General features: G+C 37.3%; 1 protein-coding gene across 6 annotated transcripts in view; it reads right to left on the bottom strand.

Annotated features, from left to right (window-relative positions):
- Nucleotides 1-689: 689 nt before the first annotated feature.
- The window catches only part of EVC2 (EvC ciliary complex subunit 2), a 71,646-nt gene continuing 48,464 nt past the window's right edge, over nt 690-23,871 (bottom strand). For 4 of the 6 annotated variants that reach the window (XM_071556812.1, XM_071556815.1, XM_071556811.1 and 1 more), the window contains 8 exons: nt 22,003-22,203; nt 20,373-20,495; nt 15,956-16,183; nt 13,590-13,798; nt 12,072-12,159; nt 5,729-5,919; nt 4,741-4,842; nt 690-4,260 (listed from right to left, as the gene is read on the bottom strand). In XM_071556812.1, the coding sequence (XP_071412913.1) occupies nt 3,987-4,260; nt 4,741-4,842; nt 5,729-5,919; nt 12,072-12,159; nt 13,590-13,798; nt 15,956-16,183; nt 20,373-20,495; nt 22,003-22,203 (1,416 nt within the window). In that variant the 3' untranslated portion in view covers nt 690-3,986. The remainder of the gene's footprint in view (nt 4,261-4,740; nt 4,843-5,728; nt 5,920-12,071; nt 12,160-13,589; nt 13,799-15,955; nt 16,184-20,372; nt 20,496-22,002; nt 22,204-23,871) is intronic. The other 2 variants (XM_071556813.1, XM_071556814.1) reach the window with 2 other exon arrangements.

The following is a 23,871-nucleotide window of genomic DNA, read 5'->3' on the forward strand; positions in this document are numbered from 1 at the left end:
CTCATTTGCATGACATTGTTCAGCTGCTACCACTGTTCATTTTAACTCACAGAGCTCTCAACAGCCTGTGACAATATAGCTTCTATAATTCTATAAGGAAAATAAGCTTTATGCTGGTACACCTATGGCTGAACCAGCTACATCAGCACAAGCAGCAAAACATTTGGCAGAGAGGGAACAAGACCAACAAGTCCACTGAGGGAAGTGGACTTGGCACTTGGTGCTTTGAAAATCCCACTGTCAGCCTCTTGGGAAAAAGAAAGGCAGTGTAATTACCGACACTGGGTTGTACAAAGATAACAACATAAAAACTTAACTTTCCCCATTAGAAATGAAGGTGTTAAAATAGCAGCTGGATAATGAAAGAAAGCAGCAGGAGGTCCCCAGGTTCAAATAGGGCAGATGAGTATTTTGCAGAATTAACCTTATTAAAGAGACATTGTCACTTTAACAATTCATCTAAACCCAAAACAATTATAGTAATCAGTGAAGATAAAAGTTATCTAATAAACATAACAATTAACTCCACAAAAGTGTCAACTCTTCTACTCTCATTTTTACCTTTTTTCTGCAATGCTAGGTCCATATATGTATTTTCACTTCTGTTTACAACAGATTGACTGTGACACACTATTGATAATCTCTACCAGAACATCAAGTCATTCACTCTTGATATTAATTATTCTTTATTAGGCTTAGCATGTATATTGTACTTTATAATAAATTAATAATACTACTGAGGCCAGAGAAATGAAACATAAACATATGGCAGAAAATCTCAACCCACTTGTTTCATAGAAGCATTTTCAGCTCAATCACTGCAGAACAACATTGTGTGTACATTTTCCCCAAGATGTTTTACACCACGTGGGATCTTTGTTATTAAAAAAGCCTCCAAACCTTTAAATCTTTTAAACAAAATCTTGACAGAATGAAAAACATATCTTGCATGCAAATCCATTATCTGTATTTTTGATATCCCCCAGCCGAAAACACAGCAAGGAGAATAAAAATATCTTTTGAACTCTTGTTCTTTCTAAAGAGAATTATGAAGGCTTCATGATATTATCTATGACAGTGATTTTTGTTTCAACCTCTATTAAGAAATGTAGCAAAGAACTTCATTACTCAAATTAATTGGACTTCAGTGAAGGCATTTGTGGGGAAACTACAGCACACAACATGAACAACAGCAGCATAATGCATGTTGAAAAAATGGTAACGCAAAGCTACTGTTTATTAGTCCAGCATGGAGAATAATTGCTTCAATAAAACATAATGCTGCCAGTAAATCAGTTTTTACTGTGTGGATTAAAGCATCATTGCCCAAAGACAGTTCGTTTTGCTTCCTACTTGTATGCTTCGGCTCCTTGGCAAGTGGCTTCAGGTTCAGGGGACACAACAGCACAATGGAGACGGGAGTATATCATCAATGGTCAGGGACACAATGAGAAGTAATGAAAGTCCAGGGGAACACAATTTTGAGAAATTAATAAATTATTTGAGAGTTCTTTACTTCCAGTACTTTCAACTTTAGCAAATCCATTATATAGCCAGGTGGAAACTGACAGGGAGTGCTACTAAACAAGTAACACACTTCCCTGAAATACAGTAAGCATGATACTAGCCCCTCTACCAGACACTTAATTTAGCTACGTCTGTTTAAAATAGGAGGTTCAGCTAGACTATAGTGTCCCTTTTTGATGTTAACACAGTGAGAATGAAGAATGATTTGGAGCATGTGGATAATGTTTCAAATCCTGAATAATCTGGCCTTAGAATACTTATTGATGATAGTGAATCCAAATGGGCTTAATCTGAATGGCTTGTCCAGCATACGTATTCCTTGAAAGACTTCAGCTGTGAAATAAGGATGCTAATACCTATGGCACACACACAAAACTGCACACGAAACAGCTGGCACTCCTGTGTCCTGTAAATGACTGAAAACTGAACGTAAGTCAAGTCTTTACTGAAGTGAGCTATTTCTTGGTAGTACTTCTTTCATAAGGCACAAGTGATGTTAAGATCTGGATGTTTCTTTGAATATGTTTTGCATGATATGAATGTGACTCGGCACGGCATGGCATGATTCTCCCTCCTAGAATAGTTACAACCACTGAACTGCTTCAAATTTCTGCTGAGGTGTGAGAGAGTTGCAAATCAGCTTTCTGGTATTAGACAGACAGATTATCTATTAAGGATAATAAATTGATACAGCTATCAATATTCGCATGTTGCATTTTATTATCATAACTGATTAAAGCTATTGACCTCAGTCTTATCTGTGATGAGTACTGTCGTTTCCCTTTTATAACAGTGTAGAGTCTGGGCCTGCAAAGAAATCTTAGAAGAAACTCATGTTCAAGAGAAGGTACTTCAGCTTTCAAGCTCTCCTTGCAGCCATGAGCGCAGCCCAGGTTTTCCTATTGTTTTCTTCTTGCACAGGGCCAAACCTCTTTCTGAAATACCTGAGACAACTCCTATACAGCTCTGATCTACCTCCAAGGCAGGGCAAAACCTACTCTTTACCCACCCATGCCTTGGGGATGATATACTGGACACATTAAAATATAGCAACTGAACTCCCATAACCTTGATAGGCTCCTCCTTCTGTGACAGCAAAGACTTCCATGGAAAGATTGAAGAATGCAATCAAAAATCATTAGGATTATCAGTCTAATTACTGCATTCATTTTCTAATGCTAATAGTGATAGGAAACACTAATTGTTGTTCACTGTGGGATGAATATTTAAACATGTCAAAGAAGCAAGAAAAAATGGGTTTTTTTCCACTTGGAATAGATGCCAACTGCAAAAACAGACACATTGTAACATTTTAATTTTTAAAATTACATGGTACCTTATTAATGCAAAGACACAAAAGATCTGTACATGATAAATTACAAAATATATGATTACAGTACCCTCAGAGCACAGCATTCAAATATAGTTAAAAAAACCTCAAAACAAGCTTGAATATCATGAAACATTAACAAATACATGTGGTTCTCTTACTCAATATTTTCCTGTTCCTCTTTTTAGGATTCATATTTACAGGCTTCTTTCAGTCAACCAGACAGGTTTAAAAATTAACTCCTTTTGAAATGTAAAATGGTATTCTCATCAATTTAGAGAAATTCACCAATAAGAATTTTAAAAATACTCATCTAAAATTGTGACAGTTGGCAGCATTGCAACCAAAAAACTTTTGAAGGCATTCTATGTCTCTTTACATTTCTCCCTTTTCTGCTGAGGAAGATGATACTGGTTCACCAAGAAGAAGACTGCAATATGTTGTGAATATGTAACACAGTTTTGAACTGTAGCCACATTCATAGTGCAGCTGAGGTTAAGTTTAGAAACAACCGTTGAAAAGCTGAAATTACTCCAGGATACAAGGTTAAGTACATAAGTAAATGATGAAAATTTAGACTACCAGTTATCACAGTAGAACACAGACTGCAGAGTAACTTTCAAAGCATATAATATAGAATATAATATTACACAGCAAATCAGCTAGAATAACACACAAATCAGAGAACAGAGGACTTGTGGTTCATCCACTTCATCTCTTCCTGTCATCTGCTATACTGCAGCTTATTACAAAAGTATATAAATACAAGAATAGTAAATCAGTACCTACTTTATATAATAAACAACCTTTTATATAAATTATGAAAATACAGTAAAATCAGTGCAAAAATTATCAAAATGCACTGAAGGATCACTGAGTCCTGCATGCCAGCATGTGTATCATAAAACACCCATATTTCATCTAGCGCATCAAACACCGACAAGAATTAACAAAGGTACAATGCACATCACTAACTGTGCCATTCTAAAATTACAGCTGTTTTCGATGTCAGACAAATCAGATTACAACAACACGTTATTGAACCACACATTTCATTCTTTCTCGTTAATTTTAGTGAATTTTAAATAACTCCCTCTTCCAAAATTGACACTTCAAATGGAAGTTGCCCTCATAAGTCCATGTTAGCACGAGCGGCCTTTTTAGAATTAAGAAAGTTCTTTTTCTTTTTCCTTGGAGAATTATGCAAAGCAAGTATTGGATTACTTGGCTCACGGAACAAAAGTATCTTCTCCCCTGTGTCCAACAGCTCTATGGCTTCACTGGTTGCACCATTCAAAGAAACAGGTGGTTGAGACTGTTCCATAGGAGGATGTGTACGTGAACATCCAAGATGAATGAATGCTGTTTTTTCTAAGAGAGCACACTGCTTCTTCTTTATCAAACTACATTAATGAAAAAATTGGATTGAAAAATGAGAACTGGGAAAAAAAAGTGTACATTCCTACATCATATCCTGACATAGAAGTGGTGACTGGAAGCTAAATAAAATCATATTTCAACAGGAAGAATTGTAATTTTTATTCCAACCCCAAATAATTTACATATCATTTCATTAGATACAAAATTACAAAACGAGAAGTGACCTTATTATAAATAAACATAGGAAACATGAGTAATGTATATGAAAAAAATGTAAGAATTTTTTGAATATTTTTGGGGTATTTTTTGGGTATTTACTATACTTGCTTATCTTGTAAATATAGTGTAGGAAATGCAAGTACCAAACAGCAGAATAGTGCTAGAAAATGCATATTTATGAACTTATTTTCTGATTTCTAACAGTTCTAAGAAGAATCTTTGGAGATTAAATAAACTGTAAACAAAAAAAAACTCATGTATGTTTCTTCTGGCTTTGTTCTTACCTGTCTTTTCTCTTTTTTAGAGAAGGGATCCTTCCTACACTTCTGTTTATCAGATCTTGCCTTACTTTTTTCTCTAGTGCTTGCCACAACTCTTGGTTCTTCCTGAAGGAGCAGTGAACAAAAAAAATTCCCAGCAGCAAATCCCAAAATATAAACATTTTTCTCCACTTTCTGACTTCAGCTACCAAACCAATGACAGTAATACCATGAATATAGTCAATAAGAGTGTTCAAGTACTTTTGCTGCCCTGCCACATCATATAAATCAGCTAAAATCACACCTCAGGGCATGGTTCCAATGACCCTTATCTGTTCTTTGACAACCCACATCTGCCAAAAAGAGGGTTTAGTTTAATGCCACAACATCTGCTTTTCTCTCCTTCCCTAGTCATGGCAGGGAGTTGGGAGAGCAGATGTAGGAGCATCTCTCAGTGATAGCTGCACAAATATTCAGCTGATATTAATGGGGCTCCACTGGAGCCATGTAGGCTCTGGGAGTCTGCCTGTCTCTGTGAATAAGGGGAAAAACAATGGCCACTTGAGACTTCAGTAATGAACTGCAAAGGGACAGGCATCTGCAAGGCTGAAACTTCCACTGCTAGAAAGGAGGGTCTTCTTTATATCCTTAGAAGCTACAGACACTAAAACATTGGTGTGCTATGAATATTGTAAATACAAAAAGCAGAAGGAAAATATTTTAACAAACTCCACTTCAGTCAATAGAAAGCAAATAACTATGAAATAACTGTTTAATTAATGAACTTATAAAATTTATTTACTTTTTGTCAATCAATTTATTACAGTTAAAGTGTTTCACACAATAAGGTAGCAGTTTCAAAGTATTTATACCCCACAAAATACTTTGAAAGGAAACACTTATACACTTGTGAATTTTTTCTGTTGCTGTCATCTCCTTGTCCTGCAAATACAGGCACGTGTAAAGCAATAATCTTGTCTTGCAATGGTCTACCAGAAAACATCACACTTACCTTTTCTTGCAGCTGCCAAACTCATCTGCATTACTGTCATTTTCAACACCATCTGAATATTTAGTGATGGAATCAAGGACAGAGAGAACCTCACTTTGTGAGCTGCAGGGCAGCAACAAGTTCAGGATCCTGTGCAACATCCCCATTGATGCCCTTGTCAGTTTAGCTAAATAACCTGCCAGATGGACCTCCTAGAGGATTAATGAGTAGAATACAGATAAACTTAGCATTGAACATAAATGTTATACAATTTTAATTACTATAATTAAATAACTCGATTATAGAAACAAGAAATACTTTGGAAAATCATTATAGTAGTGACAATTTTGGTGTCAAGTGGTCACACTCCCATGCTGACTGTTTCCACCCATATGCATCTGACATCACAGTTGTCCATTTCATTTGGGATACAGGCAGTGTAAGTGTTAAATAAGTAGTGCATTGTGGCATATTTGCTTAGAGCATGTACTCACTGGCTGTCAGACTGAAAATTCAGAATGCAACCATGTTCTAACATGTAAGGCTTAGTTAATTTGTGTATTCTACTACTATAAAGAAATCCTTTCAAGATAGCAAGGAAGCAATATTGCAATTGCATTCCTTGGTCTGTAAAATCAGGGGGAAAAATAGCCTCTAAAACCCAATCACAGCATTTACGTGTTGCCATGAGTGACCACTTCGGTGTTCAGCTTCTCTTAACACCAGATTCTGTGATAAGCTCAGAACAGCTTTTAACATTTGTGAAGAGGTAAGGAAGTATCTGCTTTTGTTTTGGTGGTGGTTTTTTTTTATTTCCAAATGTCCTCTCTTTTTTGGCCCAAAGGTCAGACGTAAGGCATATTTATTCATATAATGTTTAAATAGATAAAAGTTCAAATTCAGTTGTTCCCTAAACACTCAGCCAGACCCATTTCCTGCATCCCTCTAAACACCAAAATCTCCTTGCTGTTGTCAAAAATGTAATGTTCCCAGGGCTGTTTCTGCAGATCTCTTCTGCATATATGAAAAGTCTACAACATATTGAGAACTATATGATAAGAGAAGAGCAAATTAAAGCAAGTTGAATGGCTCAAAGAACGACAGAAAAAAGCTGCTGTTGTCTATTCAAACCATACACATATCTCAGGTAGCTGAAGTTGGGTAAGAGGTGCCAGCCGCTCAAGATGACTCATGACAGCTGAGTCATTACTGCTCTGCTGACTCCCCTATAAGCACCAACGGAGGAGATGACTACAAAGCCCACATCACGTAAAAAAATCCACAAGGTCCCATCATGCAAGAGGACAGCCACTTTCTTTGTCCACAGTGGATTCAAAATGTCACAATAAATGTTTGAACCCTGCCTCTTTTTTGCTTGGCAAGTTGTCAGAGGAGTGAATGCACCTAGGAAATCCCTGTATTAAGTGAATCTTACTCTTTAAAATCAAAAAAGCATCACCAGCAAGGCAGTCTTAATCCACATTTAGATGGTCACACAAAAAAAGAAATCAGTAAACCTCCTTTTCCCACAATTGTACCCCAAGCAGAGAACTCCCCTCCAAAAGGTAGGAAAACTAGCCACTTCCTAAAGTCCCAAGGGCTCTTCAGTGTTGTTACAGGTTTTCCATGGAAACCACTGAGATCACACACAATTAACAAGACAAATCCTAAGACTGATGAGAGTTTAGTAAATTGGTGCAGTTCTCAAAACGTCCAGTATTTTCAGCCTAAACAGGCACCAAAGTTGGATACTAAAGAGATGTCTGCTCAGGCTACTTACTTGATTCTTCTTTGCAGAGGAATGCAAATAAGAGCACCCATAGACATCTAAGTCTAATCAATACTTGTATACAGGCCTTTGGTCTTTGAAAACTGTTCATTACAAAAAACAACATTAAGTGTGAATAAACATGACAGATCTCTGTGACCTATTCTGACCTTTTGGGCTAAAGGTCTCAGGACCTTTAACTCAGTAATTTACACATGGATGCTCGAAACATCATGACTTCAGTACTGCTTTCCTATTAACAGTTTCCTCTTTTCTCTGACCCTTACCTTTCTGCAACCAAATATGACCTGGACTGAGAGGTAACCCTTAATACTTTTCTAAACCAGCAGAATTATCAATTAAGCGATTCTGTAAGGTGCTGTCAACAATCCCAAAAGTGGTACAGGTGCCCATCTGCCAGATGCACCTGGCATATGTATAGCAAAGGGAGTGCTGGTGTGTGAACATGCACCAGCACTGAGCAGCGCTTTCAAATGCTCACAGCTACGCAAAGCAGATTGCAGAAACAAGAAGGAGAAGTGAATGTGCATCCAAACACGGGAATGGTCACGCTAGTCAGACCAAAAGCCCTCTAGCATTGGATGAGTTTGATTCTTCAGGTTAAAAGACCACAAAGATAAGGAACTCACTTTTTTGTGGTATCAAATGGATACAAGTGCTACTTGTGCCACCAATAGGCTTATCTGTATTCTCTGAATTTGGAAAAAATAAACCCAGGAATGAATCATGGTTTACCAACAGCAGAACTGCTTTAATGTATTTGGACTGAGCAATGTGTATTTAAACAACTAATGCAAGAATCAATGAGCTGGAGATACACTGTTTCCACATGACAGTCTGCCTGTATCATGTGTTGTATCTAAAATGAAAACAGTGCACCTGGGGCTCTGGCTACAAGCTTAGTCAAAAGTAACATGTTAGCCAGAGGCTTATGATCCTGACTCACTATCATTGGAGCAAGTCTCTTATTGACCTAGATCTACCTTGATATGGACATGAGGCGAATTATGAAATGCACAAAAGTAAAACTTGCCTGTTTTTTTCAGAGAGAGCTCTGACCAGAGCTCTAAAAACTAGTACAAAATGAAAAATCCTCTTTAAAGAAAAGAATGAGTGTAAGATAGCTGTAGTGTCCTAATACTTGCCCATGTAATGTGTTCTTTAAATTGCAAGAAAACAGGACTAAAAAGATTTAAAAATCAATTTCCAATATCAGCTTACAGGATAAGCACATCCAAAAGTAGGAGCATGTTATATTGTGAGCCTTAATAAATTAATATTCTACTAAGGACATAATTCTTCACAGTTGAATTAAGAGCAGTCAGGTTTGGAATTACATTTGGAGTTATTACAGTATTATACTTGTTAAGAACAGATATTTTGTTTTATATATCTGCAGGATAAATATGTATAGGTTTTATGGAATTTCAATAAAGTATGATGCAGAGTATCTCTGGTCTACACTTTGCATGAATAAATATAAACAAAATCAAATGGTATATTTAATGCATATTTACACAAATAAATTATTTCTTCAGGGAATCTTATGAACCAAACAGAAAGCACAGTAACCCAAGAACACACTCAGCAGTGCATGCAGTTTTTCAAGTGCAGTGAGGTGATAGCAATGCTTTTAATTATAGATCTTGAACATGTCAAGATCTATAATTATTAAGGGTCATTGTTCCCCTGCTATAGTGTGAAGAGGACTGGGTGCTGTGAAAATTATGACATCTGCTGTTTGCATACTTCTGTAATCTGCAAAATAATAATTTTAACCTCTCAATTTGCAGAATACATGCCATGATGCTGAGAAGCTCTTTCACAATGTATCTGTGTCAAAGAAACAAACATCATAAGACAATTTATCATAATCCAAAGAGAAATGGTCAATGATCTACTGTGCCACTTAAGGCACCCACAGACTTATGGGGCCAGATGAGATCCACCCAAGGGAATTGAGTGAATTGGTGCAAGTGCTCACTGAGGCATTTTCCATCATCTACCAGCAGTCCTGAATAACTGGAAGGGTCCCAGTTGACTGGAGGTCAGCCAATGTGACACTCATCATCCCAAAAGGACTGGAAGGAGTCCTGTTTAATATCTCTGTCAATGGTCTGGATGCAGGGATTGAGCACACCCTCAGTCAGTTTGCAAATAACACCAAGCTGGGGAGGATGTTGATCTGCTGCAGGGTAGAACGGGTCTGCAGGGGGATCTGGAATGGCTGGATTGATGGGCTGAGGCCAACTGTATGGGTTTCAACAAGACCAAGTGCTGGGTCCTGCCCTTGGGTCACAAAAACTCCACACAGCACTACAGGCTGAGGGAATGGTCTGCAAAGATTTCCAGCAGAAAAGGACCTCAAATGCTTTTTGTGCCCCTCACAAGAAGACAGACACTGAGGGGCTGGAGAGAGTCAGAAGAAGGGCAGTGGAGCTGGTGAAGGGCCTGGAACACAAGCCTTATGAGTGGCTGAGGGAGCTGGGGTTGTTTAGCTGAAATAAAAGAAGGCTCTGGGGGGACCTTATTGCTCTCTACAACTACCAGAAAGGAAACCTGAAATCCTCCAACAACATAAAAAGAACTTACAAGACTTGGCCCACCAAGACCAATGACTTAAACCATAGTAGGCCATGGAAAAATCAGCAAAATCCAAATGACCTTTCAAAACATTTTTGTATCTTTTCTGATGTTTAGTTTCCACTGATATCAATTAGTTTATCTTATCTAAGACTTATATTTATCCTATTCAACATGCCTCTGAATGTTTCAGCAAAATATATACATGAGCCTGTTAACTCCCTACCTGTTTTACCAAATTAAAAAGAACCCTGAAATCTTGAGCAACTACAAATGTGCAAACACAGCCTCATATTTAATAGCATCTCTGAAAAGCTGTCACTGCCCACAGCACCATTACACAACTGAATGAATGAATACATGCAAAGTTGAAAGTTATAAAAAAAAAATAATCACATTAAAACTCACCATAATGTGAATATTTACATCATAAGTACCCCACAGAAGCCTGCAGCAGAAATTTTTAGCTGTGTTGGCAGGATGGTATTTCTGTGAAGACCCAATAAAACATCAGAAGCTCTATGTGCAGGAGGCCATGGGGGCAGAAAACACTGTGAAGGAACTGCAGGCTGGGACAGAATTCAGCAGCTCCTGACAGCCACATCAGCTTATAATATACCAACTATGAAGGCCAACACGGTAGCAAACTGATTTGAAAAACACAGTTGCAACAGGAGGCTCAGCGAGAAATCAAAGTGGAAAATAACAGTAAAAACGCCACCGATAAACTCTTAGGGAACACATAGCTTGGATTTAAAACTGTAGGGTGGTAATGCTGGTCATGACCTCCTCAGCAAGCACCTTCAAATGTTATGCTCTATGAGACACACCAAAAGAGGTTTTGGATGGAAAAGTGTTAAGATGAGATCTAAATTCCCATCCTGCCTGATTTAATTAGTTAGCACAAAGCAAAATATTCCATTCCAGGACAGCACCTTAGCCATCACACTGACAGGCATGCAGAGTTATGCCTCTTCTAGCAAGGCTCCCAAAAGGACTCTGCTCTGAATGGAGTCCACGTGTCCCCATGAGAGCCAAGGACTGAAATTATTATCACATATCTGGAACCATTAGGAGATCCTGATGCAAATTCTTTACCCAAATCAGAGTAAGGATCTGAAAACGTGCCATCTTCCAGATAAATCTCCTAACACAGGTAATATAATATACAGTAGTCTCACTCTAATTCTTCATGAGAACACCTGATCTCAAATAGACATCTAATTCAGGAGAGAATAAAGAATTTAGAAAACTGAGCAGAAACAAGCTAAGACACAGGAAAAGATGAGAGATCCTTAGACTAAAGTGGTCCTTCCTTCACATGCTGGTCTCTGAAGCTCCCAATTTATGATACAAGGGACTGTGACCATGCTTGTCCCTGGGAGGCAAGATACTTGGATACAAAAATTTGTACCACTAAGACTCTTTTCTGATGAAAATACATCTCAACCAGCCGAAAAAAAATTAGGGTCAATCAAGTGATTCATTGTTTAAGGTCTTTTGTAGGACTGACCAGCAGACAACAGATAGTAAATTACCTGAAGACAAGATGCTCTATTTGAAAACAAGTATGAGTAATAAGAAAAAAAAACTAGCAGTCCTTTAGTAATTAGTTTTGAAACATAATCAATGCAAATAATTTCTAACATTCATTAAAATATAAACAAAACCCTGGTCCCATTACATGAAAATCAGACTGCAAATCTGTCTGTCAACCAGAAAACCAGGCACTTTAGTTCTCCATGGAATGAAATGCAACAGAACAACCCCCTGAAAGGATTTGTAAATGAACAAATGGAAGTAAAATTCAAAAGGCTGAAAGTAGGTGAGAATTAACTGAACTGACTGACAATACCAGCTGCAAACTGGCAGCAACTACTAGCAGACAGTAACTCCAAACGCATCTGTAGTCATTCCCAAAAAAGAAGAAAAGCTGATTTCCAGATACAGCTGTAATTTAAACTTGGAAGCTTTGTTCCATTTCATGCTTACCTGACTATAAACTGCCAAAAATGCATCCATTTCTATATTTTCCAGAAGATCTTCAAGCATCACACAATTCCATTGCTCATCTCTCAGGCTGAAATGAAAGACAGAATTAACATTGAAATCTTCCCAGGTGCAATGACTGTATTATAGGGAACAATATCTGAAAGTCATTCATTCAGGAAGCATATCTCTGTCAGCCAAGTTGTGTGAACAGCATAACTCATAAAATATGACACCTTCTACCATGTTCTTCCCATAACCACCAAGCAAACACCAGAGCAGAATCTAAGCCTATGCTCTTGCACACAATTCAGAACTGTAATTGCTCCAAAGTCATGTGATTCAACCTGTCCCCATTCTTTTCTTTAAATTTCATCACCACACTTTATGCCATGTTGTGAAATCTTTTTGTTGCTGAAATGTAATATTCAACAGTTAACTAACTCACTACTGGTGATTTTTTGGTTTCTAGGCCAAATCATGATGCCACCATCTACAAACTTGTGCACGTACAAAAGTACAAAACCTGTTTCTTCCCATAAGTTTTCAGGTAAAGATTAGCTGCAGTTTCTTTGAAGGCTTCACTGATAGGTTAATGGCTTGTGGGTACTGCTGCAGAGCTCTATTTGCTCTTCTAGTGACTTTACTTCTGCAACAGGAAAAGTTCTTAATGTATACTGAACAGAGCTCCAGCCTTTTCAGAATTAAAACAAACTTACCACTATCACAGCCATTTTTCATATATCATGGAAAACACTCTTTTCTAATGGAAAGCACCCTCTGAGGATCTCACATGAAGTCTGAAACACAGTAGGCTTTTAATACTGTGCAATACACATGGAAATATAATTTCTACCTCCTGTAACCCTAGTGAAGGTAATACAATAGGCTGCAGTTTTGCAAATTATCATCTATTTCTGCTAGGTAACCTGCAAGACAAGACAAATATTTCTATATACCTATATACATTTTATTTGTCACTGATATCTTTGCTTAAAAACTGGCCAGGGAAATGTGAAACTGAGCCTGTCTCTGAAGAGGACTTTATATATCCCACCAAAAATAGTTGTGTGACAAGGAATTCAGTCCTACAGTGTGACAGTGGAGATGGACATTCAATTTAAATTGTCTCAGCTACTTCCTCTGACCTCAGCAGATCAGGTTTCTCTAAAGCCACTACTCATCTCCTTGGGAGATGAAGTAACTGGATTAAAATTCTTTACCTTCTTGCTGCTAAGGAGCATCATTATTTTTCCACTATGCCCATCAAGAAATGGTGATTGCCATGCAACACAGCACAGTCTATATTTTACTAAATTATTATTATTTCATGTTTCTTATTTCAGTACTTCCAAGACTCCTCAGTTACACTCTGGGCCACAACAAAGAAGGGAGTGTTAAAAGACAGATGTATAATCCCTCCCCAGCACAACAGAACATTTAACATTCTGCTTCTTTGTGATGTCCTACGGTCTCTAAGAACTGCAGTAACATAGTAAAATCTGAGACCAAAGAACTTACCTTTGCTGACACAGATTTATAAATTGCCTACACTTATTCATGGCCTGTATTAGCAAAATTGTCATGTGTCTTTCTGCATTTGTTTCCACAGCTTCACTTGAAAGTCCCAAACCATCCAGAATCCACCTCTGCCTACTCATTAGATGGTGTTGTGCTGACTCCTTATGCAACATCTCATACTCCAGCTTCCTGTCAAGTTCTTCCATTTCCTAGAGGTTGAAAAGGTGCAATAATAAAACGTTATATTATAACTTGAAAGAACAAATTTCATTTGAAGTGAAGGAAAAAAAGATGATAGTATCAGATTTTCTGATATTACTTTATTCATTTCCCATTCTACCCAGACACTTGCAGTCATTACACTTTCCAATTCACTGCACAGCTTCAGTAAACATGACTGGGACATTATGGATATCAGAACAATGATGAGAGATTTGACTCAATTTTCATTGTGTTAAAAGTCAATGCTCTCTGAAAGCTTCCACCGTAGAGGACATCTAGAAAGTATAGTACCAGCATGGCTGAGATCTAAACTAAGGAATGACACCATTAAAATTCATCTATAAGCTGCACAAAATCACTGAAACAGATTGAGAAATTCAGATGGGCAAGTTTTAGTTATACTGAATTAACAGCTAGGATCAAAGAGATTTGAAGTTTAAAGACAGTTAGTGTGTTAAGGTTAGGGTTAAAATACAGTGCTCTGAAAATCAAAGGGTGAAAACCCAAAGTGTTTCAGTGAACTGGATCCCCCCTGCTAAAGAGTCAAACTAGACATCCAAAGGAAGGCTTTGTATTCCAGTTTTCCAATGTCATGGCTGTCTCAACTCAAGCTTTATGTCACTTACTATCTCAGTGCCTGACTTCCTAACCTGTACATTGGAGAAAATGCTGAGTCTTATTCCTCTGCCTCATCAGCTGTATTCACACTGCAGATCCATTGGAGCAACCCATCTCTAACTAAGTGTCTCCTCCCAGGATTTGACACTGGTGCTCAGAACCATTCTCCTAACACCAAATCTGAGTTTCCTCTAAGGTGATGAAGCCAATTCTCATATAGCCACGTATGTTTGTTTCATTGATTGGCAAAAATGATCACTGATGTCATCATCATTATGGAATCCTATGTAATTTAATATATTTGTTTTAAAGCAACAGGTGATTAAATTTGCCAGTTAGTGGGACCAAGGAGCTGGATACAAACATAGCAAGATAGAGAGGTTTGATCAGCAAGAAACAGTCCCTGTAAATCAAGCCTAACAGGGACTGTAAAAAGTTGTCTAAAATACCATCACTCCCTCAATACCCCTGAAAAAAAATAAATTAGAGCTTAACTCAGTTAGTGCCCATTGGATAAAGAAAACAGCATTAGCTGCTCTAGGTCTCTCTTCTGCCCCTCCTTCAATCCCTTTTGGTCCCCTGTTCAAGGATAGAGAAACTGAAAGTAACTTCTCTGAACAGTCCCCTCATACTTATGGCATAAAAGGCAAAAATATTCCATCTCTATACAACTTTCACTATTTCCTACAGGTTTAATACAATTTTAAGCAAAACTGGAGGCATAAAAGCATCCTGACTGCCACTCTATGAGAAACTCTGTAGAGAAGACCACATTAAAATTTAACCAGGAATTTTCACAGCAATAGCTGTATAATGATGCCCTCTAGCAAAGAGGTTTTTCTCTTCAAAACCCATTTTGTTTGTTCTACTCTAATGCACTCCCAAGACTCACTTGGATGGTTTCAAATAGTAGATGCAGAAAAAAAAAGTCCTTATGAATAAAGAGCACTGAAGTATTAAAAGTGATTAGAAAATTGGCACATATCAAGTATGTCATAAATACAGTGAAGGGAAGAGGTCTTTCCAAAGTTTCCACTATTTCAACTGCATGACTGTGCTTGGAGAGAGATAGACAGGTAGAAGTCTGTATATATAATCACTAAAATCTTGATAATTGAAACATATAATGGTGTTATGGATTTTATGTACAGATAAGACTTTGACATGAACAATTTTGTAACACAGTCACAACAATTTAATACCCCAGTCATGACTCAAACTCACTTCTCAGTTATTTTCCTTGCAATCAATAAAACATCAATTAGCCACCAAAATACTACTTCTTCTGACTGCAATTATAATTAAAATAAATAATAATAATAATACACATTCCTTCTCTGGCTCTAAGACTTTCCTTCTCTTTACATCTTTTACTGAATGCATGGAGAGCACATCATCACAGAAATTAAAGGCTGGGCCACCAAAAGTTGCAAATCAGCAGTTAAATCCAAATCAAAATAAGATACTGTAATAGCTGCTGTTTTCTAATAGGATTTTTTTTTTATTTTAACAACTACATTACTTACAGGATTATGTGCTTCTAAAATCTGAATACATTCCAATTTTGACAGGGTTTTTGATGTGCTTAGTTGTTCAAAGAGCAAAGCTTGCACATTTATTATAGCAGTATAAAGCTCCAGCATTTTGGATTTTTTAACAGTCTTTTGAAAGGCTACAGAAGCAATATACTCTCCAAGTTTATTTTCCAGGTCACGCAGGTGACACTCCTTTTCAAGCTGCAACTCGTACTTAATCTAAAAAAACACCAAAACAAAAAAGACAGAGATTAACAGAAAACCCTACATGTACAATTACAATTTTATTACTCTGTAATTAACAAAAAGGATTAAAGCAGCAAAGAAATCAATGCTGTTATCTTATAATGTTTTAAGAAGTGCTTTTAACATTTAATTCCAGCTTTTACTGTGATGAAAAAAACCCCAAATAATAAGGTCAAATACTGTAAAGAGATCAGGCTTTTTTTTTAGGGTAGTCACAACTTTAATATTAAATACTAACCCCAAACAGAACGTATATATAATTTTTACTATAAGTCAAAACTAAAAATACAAATAAACCTATGCTTACCCATGCTATTGATTAAATGGGAAAATAAACCCTTCTGTTTAAAAAAAATATGAAACTTATAGAAAGACTGTACTTAGTTCCAAATTGGCAAGTGTCAGTTAATGTTGACCAATGACATTCAGCCTACTATTCTTTGAGCAAATAACTAAAAATCCTCTTACACAGAACAAAGTTAAACTGTAAATCAAGCATGTACTGGTAATGGATTTCAAATCAGAATAAAACTGGATTGAGTTGACAACAAAGAGGATTAAATCAAAGTGATTTAGCTCAGTACCTCTGTTGCTGCCACCCATGTGATGGGATGGGACATCTACAAAAACTGTTCAAGGGTGAAAGGCAAGCGCAGCACATGCAAGCACATGATCAAAGCAATGTGATCGATGAGCTCTCTGTGCTATACCACTGACACTGACAGTCAAGGATACTGCACTGTGACTATTTCTTGGTTGGACAATGTGGAGAGCAGCCAGTTGCAATTACCTTCTTTAGTTGCTTCCATCTGAGCTTGCCACTCTAAGCTCCCTTCGTAGTCAAAGAAAAAGAAAAGGTACTTCTCAGTAGGTTTCATACTCTAAAAAATGGGTTTCCACTGATATGTAAGGTGGATGTGCAGGTTAGATACTGATGGCTACACTGCATACCTAACACTTAGGTATTTGAATCTTCAAAAGACAGTAAAAAATTACCAGTTTGGTTTTATTCTCTCTCCCTGTTGATTTGGTTTATCTTGTCAAAGCAAATTTATTTTTAAAATCCAAAGAGTCATTTCAAGACATTGTTATGAGCCAGTGACATAAGACGAAGGCCTAGAAGCAAGGCTATTCCACAGTTCAGTTCCAAGGCACATATTTAAAAGAAAAATAATAAATAAAAAAAATATTGTTCTTCAAAAGCCTGTGCACAAGACTAATTTCTCAAGTAAGAGTCAAGTTTTTGTTCTGAAAGGCATGTTGAAGTAACTATTGTACTACTGATCGCTGTGACACAAGACAATGTTACTAAAACAATTAGCAATTTTCAGAGTTATATTGTCCAACTGTCCAATTTTAAAGTCTCAGTTGTGATGTTTACATTGACTTGCCCTCACCCCTCATTTTAGTGGTGAAAGTTATGGCACTATTAAGTGATTCTTAAAGAGGGGATTAAATGGAAGCAGGTCCTTTACAGTTAAACAGACCTGTTAACAAATACCAGAACAAATGCGTGTATGGCCAAACTTCGCGAACAAAGATTTGGGAAGGGCTCTCCCCACATGGGTGTGCCCTTCGAGCCTGCGCAGTGGATTTTTTAGGTGAGGCACAGCGTGTGCAGAACTGGCCCCACCGTTTCAGTCCTGAGGTCCATCTGCCATGGCTGAGCAAGCTTGGACAGTGACAGTGAAGTCCTTGGGACTGTCACAGCACCCGGTACTAACCGGAGCTGACCCTGCTGAGCATCCGAGATCTGATGGGATCGGATGGCAGGGAGACATTGAACTGCCAGGGGACGGTCTCCACTGAGACTCGAACTCACGACATTGTGATCCAGAGTCCGGAGTGCTCACCATTACACCATGTCCAGAACAAATTGCTTGTAAAGAAAGGCAAGACGTTTATACGCAACTCAGCCAGCCACTTAATACTTCACTGCCAACAGCTGCTGTCTGGCAAAGTGTTGTGGGACATGCATCACCTCAGCAGGCATCACTTTAAGGGGCAATACATATTAGTAATCAACCAGCCTGGATAACTAATGCTGCAAGTCACCTTTGAAAACATGAACAACACTGAGTTTTCCAGTCCAGGAGGGAAAATAGGCTAAAGGTTGTCAGTATTTTTGCCCCTGTGTTTCTTCTGAGATAGATAACAGTTCCTTTCAGAAAGGAGCAGTTACTTCCTCAAACACAAGACAGCTCAAAACAGTTACAGAATACAGGAGTAGACAGTCTACTTCTGAAGATTTTCACAGTGAGGCCAATGATACTCTCAGGTGCTACAAAATTAGGCTTCAAATTTCTTGCCATGGCCTCCCAGCTCACTACCTTCTACCTAGATTGTCCTTCTCTGTCATGCCTGTTTTACCATACTACAGAACACATTCTGCTGCTGCTTTCATTGCATGAGCTGGTGAACCACTTCAAAGCCATGCTGTAGAGAGACAGAATCCATGATGACACTGTCTGAAGTCTACAGTAGTGAAGGTGAAGAAACACAGCAGGGCTGTATTGGTCCATTATTCTTTTTCCCTGCCTTGAATTGGCCATGCAGCTTCAGGTGGGCAATTTTGAGTGAGATAATAAAAGTGTTCACATTAAGGCAAAATGTAGAAGTGTAAGATTCTAAATGACGACTGAGGTAACAGATTGCAACAGCCGAACAAACTCTACTTCTGTGATCAACATAAGGTTTCCTGCAATACATCTGTGTTCTAACGATAATAGGTGAACTAATGGTTTTCTCTAATGTTACTTTAGCTTCCTTATTGGTAAACGCAAACAGGATTTGGCTTTTCATAACTAACGTGCAGCCAACACAATTAGAACAACAACACGTGTGCCAAATGGTGCATATAAAACTGAAACAATGAGGCTTAGAGAAAGTAACTTCCCAATTTTAAAACAAGATGCCAATAAAAATGTAAGGTAATATTCATATCAAAGAAGTATTTGGTACTTTTTTTAGCATAAGAGCTCAGCCCATAATTGGTTGCACTTCCAATTAACAGTACCAAAAAACCCCTAGATTTTGGAGATCAAAGCATTAGGTATTGAAGTCAAAAGTTTAAATGCCTCCATTAAATGATTAGGGCATTCCTGGACCACAGTTATTAAATTATTGACGAGTGCTAGAACACACTTTTTCACTTGTTGCATTCTTGCCCAAGCACCAGCTCTCATTTTCAAAGACTGAGTGCTGGACTAGCTAAACATTTGCTTTCACCATCTGCAACCAATATTAACAAGTTGCTCTCAAATAAAAATAAAATTATGTCTGAATTAACATGTTGACTCAGTAATTTTCATTTCAGGATACAGGTAAAAAAAGCACCAAAAAGAGGCATAAAACCAGATTTTTGTCCAAATCTTTTACTACAATTGGTATTGCAATCGCTTGTAAAGCTGTTTTATTTATCTACCAATTTTAAATACTAATGACACCTTCTTGTTCTGTGTAGTTCTTCCAGCTGTGCACCACCTATGCCTAACACAGTTATTGCAATGTCCCTCTAATATAAAACTAGTATTACCCATATTTTAGACATAGGAAAGAGTAGGAGAGAAAGGTTAAATAACACAAATAAGACCTCATGGAACATCTGCTGTGAGAGAAGGAAAAATCCTCCCAAATCCCACATTAGCATCAGCCCCAGTCATTTCTTAAGGATTAACTTCAGACTGGGGCTGTGAGTCTTTAAAAGGTACCTACCAGAACCAAGACTTACTTTCAATTAGCTCTGTACAAACACATTCAGCCCCTATCCAGTTCGGGGTTTCCAGCAGCATTAGCAGACGTTCAAGAACTAAATGTAGCTCAGCTAAAGTATGCAGTGAAGTACTGCCCATGTTTTGAAAGCCTTACTAAGGAAACCACAGGGTCTAGGGGAGTCTTTTAATCTTGCACACACCAAGCCCCAGAGCCACTGGGAGAAAAAACGGTGAGACATGAAATCAGTTCGGTAACTAAGATGCAAAAACCAAAAGCAAAAACTATTAAACTTGAAATGTACCATCTTGATAAATGCAGGCAAAAGTGGGGAAATGCATCATGCCACTAGACCTTATGCCTTCTTTTTCTTATTCTTATTCTCACTGACAGAAAACTGTCATTCTTCAATTACTAAAGACTTTTCAGCGCAGAAAAGGTTTGTACTTACCTTATTCAAATTTTCATTTTTCACCGAGTTTTCATAAATTAAAATTTTGTCCTGTAAAGATTTCTTCAGACTATCTAACTTATTTCTATTCCTGGATACTGTTTTTCCCATTTTAGAATGCTGCTGTAAGAAGATAAGGACAAAATGCTTTATTTGTAAGAGACATATGAGGATGCTAACGTTATTACTGCTATTATTGGCACATCCACCAATTAATGAAACACTTTGCAAAGATGACTTTCAAAATATTTCTGAAATGAAGGTGCTGCCTATTCCTTCAGAGGACTCCTTTTGAACATTCAGACAGAGTTGGGATTTTTTTTTTTTAATTTCTTTCAAGTACAATTATATATTCATCCTTTCCATGAAAACTGGTAGCATATAAATTTGATTTTAAAAAAGCTTAAGCAGTGATAATAAGAGAAGATTTTGACTGATATGTTGTCTTCCCAGCAAAGTGAAAAATGAACAAAGAATATTAAATTAAGAACTACATTGTTTTCAACATACAGTCTATGAATCACAAATGAACCATGATAATATTAAGAGGCACCATTCCATGCAATCAAATTATTCTTGACCTTTATGTTTCTTTACAAGAATACTAACTAAGTATAGGTACTCTTGGGGACATGATAACATCTGTTCAACTATAAGGCTTTGCAAAGTCATTTCCCTTCTTTACTATTTCAAAAATCATTAAGGTTTTGAACTAGGCTAATTCCTGGTATAATTAACACAAGGTAGTTTACATGTTTAGAAAACATAACTGAAGCAAAAGAAACCAAGGGCAAGCCCTCCTTTTTAAGTTGGTATCTGATACAATTCACACAAGAAACACTTTCTTTCCCTTTGCTATATAAGAACTGAAAATCATTTATGATTCCACAGATTTTAAATTTTACTAAAGGAATTAAATATCCCTCAAGGTTCTTTTTAAAAGTGCTAGATTTTATAGGCAGACAGACTCCTTGTTAGGAATGTTTCTCTAACTTTCAGTGAGTATGCCTCATGTTCTACATATGTAATGTCAAAAAGCCCCAAACCCTCTGTATACAGTCAACTCTTTTGGCAAGAAGAAACAGAAATCATGCCTGAATTCTTGCCAAAAAGACCTGTTAATTCAGGAACTTTACCCTCCTGAAAGGACAAGAGAATGTAGAACATTGCCTTTCAGAAAATCCCCAAATCTTTCCTTGATTTAGTGCCAAATTTAGTAATGAGTAGAGTATGACACAGAAATCTCAGTCTGGGCTGTCAAGGACTCAACTTGTCTCTAATATGCAGAATCAGGCTTAGCACCACTCAGACTTTGGCATTTCAGTGGACTCTCCTCAGAGTTGCTGTCCCTTTGGACCACCCATCTGCCTCTTTATGCCTTCTTCTTGAGAAAGCTGGAGGACACTAAAGCAGCAGAAATACCCAGGTGTATGTGAAAAAACCTGTCTTTATCCAACTGCCACCCAAACAATTGTCTTTGAGTCCCACTGGTCCACACAGACAAGAAAAGTGTGCACTTCTGCTGCACCTGTGAAGAACTATGGACCTGTATCTACAGCCAACACCAAGAACCCACAGGTACACCATAAACCCCTTGCATATCCCCACACTGATATCACGTCATTCCTACCTGTTTAGTGGTCATTGCTAAATTCTGATCGACTTTCAGTATCTCTGTGTCCCTCTGCTCCATCTCAAAAGTTTGAAGCAAAGTTCTTGCTCTTATCTTGGGCCAAGCCAAGCTGCTGTCAACCTGAGAGAAGCAGCAGTGCAACTCTTGCCTCATTCTAAGCAGTTCCTCCTCTGATAGTGAGAGGGGTAAACTTAGAAGCTGCCTGTTAAAAAAAAAACAAACGAGCAATTTGCTGTTCGGTGATATAGGCAATACTGTACAAAATATAAGAGACATGCATACAAATACTTTTCATGGTAGTGATCATTGGGTTTTTGTGTATTTCACACATCACTTAATTATTTCACACACACCATTGAGGTGCTCAGCATGTTCAAAATACCCTTGAGGATACTTTAAATTCTGCATACAAAACTTCCTGGACTGTAAAACTTCATTTTCAAGGGAAAACAGTTTTTGAATATTTAAAAAATAAATTATTTTTTGCACATTTCCTATGCATGGAATCCTTCCACCTCTTTAGATAATACAATCCCTGAACTTTGGCTGAAATCAAGACAAAAGCTTGCCATGAAGCCTCCCTGAGCTGTTTCCCAGCACTTAACAGTCACAGTTACTGTGAAGGGAAAAAATAAAATACAAAAGTCTCTCTTTATAAATCAACACATGTCATCTCTCCATCACCAAGTCACAAGGGTTCCAGCTATTATTTGTAAAAAGGCTCTCTGCAGTCTGAACACAGAATATATTTTAGCAGTAACTTGAATCACTCAAAGTTCCCATTTTGCAGAAAGAAGGTTCTCAACACAGAACTCTGGGGAACTGATCATCAGGTCAAGCTGATGCTGACCTAAAAATAAAGCATGCTCAACTGTGACTAACCTTAGACTACCTTCATCTGACCTTGTGACTGAAAATATTCCCTTAAGAATATTTCGTCAAAAATAATATAATTTTTATTGTTTAGAAACTTTTTTCTAGTTAAAAAATAATGGTTTTGTATTTAAAGCATGAAGAGCATGTTTTTTAAAAAGTAGTTTTCACTGAAAAATATTTTATACTGTGTGTTTCATTAGTATGTATGCTTTTATTCAATATATCACAGGCCTGCACTACCTCATGACTTCACTAAAATATTTGAGTTTAGAAATCCTTATTTCTATCTATTGATTCAGCAGACTACAGCTAAATCCTTAATTAAAACATTTTTAATGCATGAAGTTTTTCCCTTCAAAAAATTACTTACTTTAAGACAAGATTACTCTAAACAACCAGTACTTAACCATTTCTCATGCTGTCTTAGACTCATGGAAGAAAATCTACGCTATAAATCCATATACACAGATATATAGACAGAGATATAAAACAAAATACAGCAAATACAGATTTTCCATGTCTATATTTAAAAAGGACTTTAAGCATTAATGATCTTCATAAATATTTTGGACCAACTCATTGTCTCTTTGAAAATCAACAAAAATGAAAAGCTATCATCCAAAACAATTCTTTGTGAAAACTAGATAGCAGCTGAGAACATAAACATGAGTGCTGGTATCTGTCATCAAAATACCATAATTACAGACAATGTACTGAACAAAAACAGTGACAGATACTAAGAGGCTTTTGATAGGACAGTTGTTGATGTATTTTTTGTATGTATTTTCCACTATTTTACTAAAAAAACCCAAACAGCTTACTATTGCTTCAATAAAGACAGCATCTAGCAAATATGACAGGCCCACTGCAGGCTGGAACACAATTGCCATGGAATTCTAAGTCAGAAACAGGAATGTCCTGCCAGGTCATACAATCTACTTCTCTACTTCTGCAGGTCTGCTCTCACCAATATAAACAAGAGATACTAAG

Source organism: Pithys albifrons, chromosome 5 (genome assembly GCF_047495875.1).
Source record: "Pithys albifrons albifrons isolate INPA30051 chromosome 5, PitAlb_v1, whole genome shotgun sequence".
Lineage (NCBI taxonomy): Eukaryota > Metazoa > Chordata > Aves > Passeriformes > Thamnophilidae > Pithys > Pithys albifrons.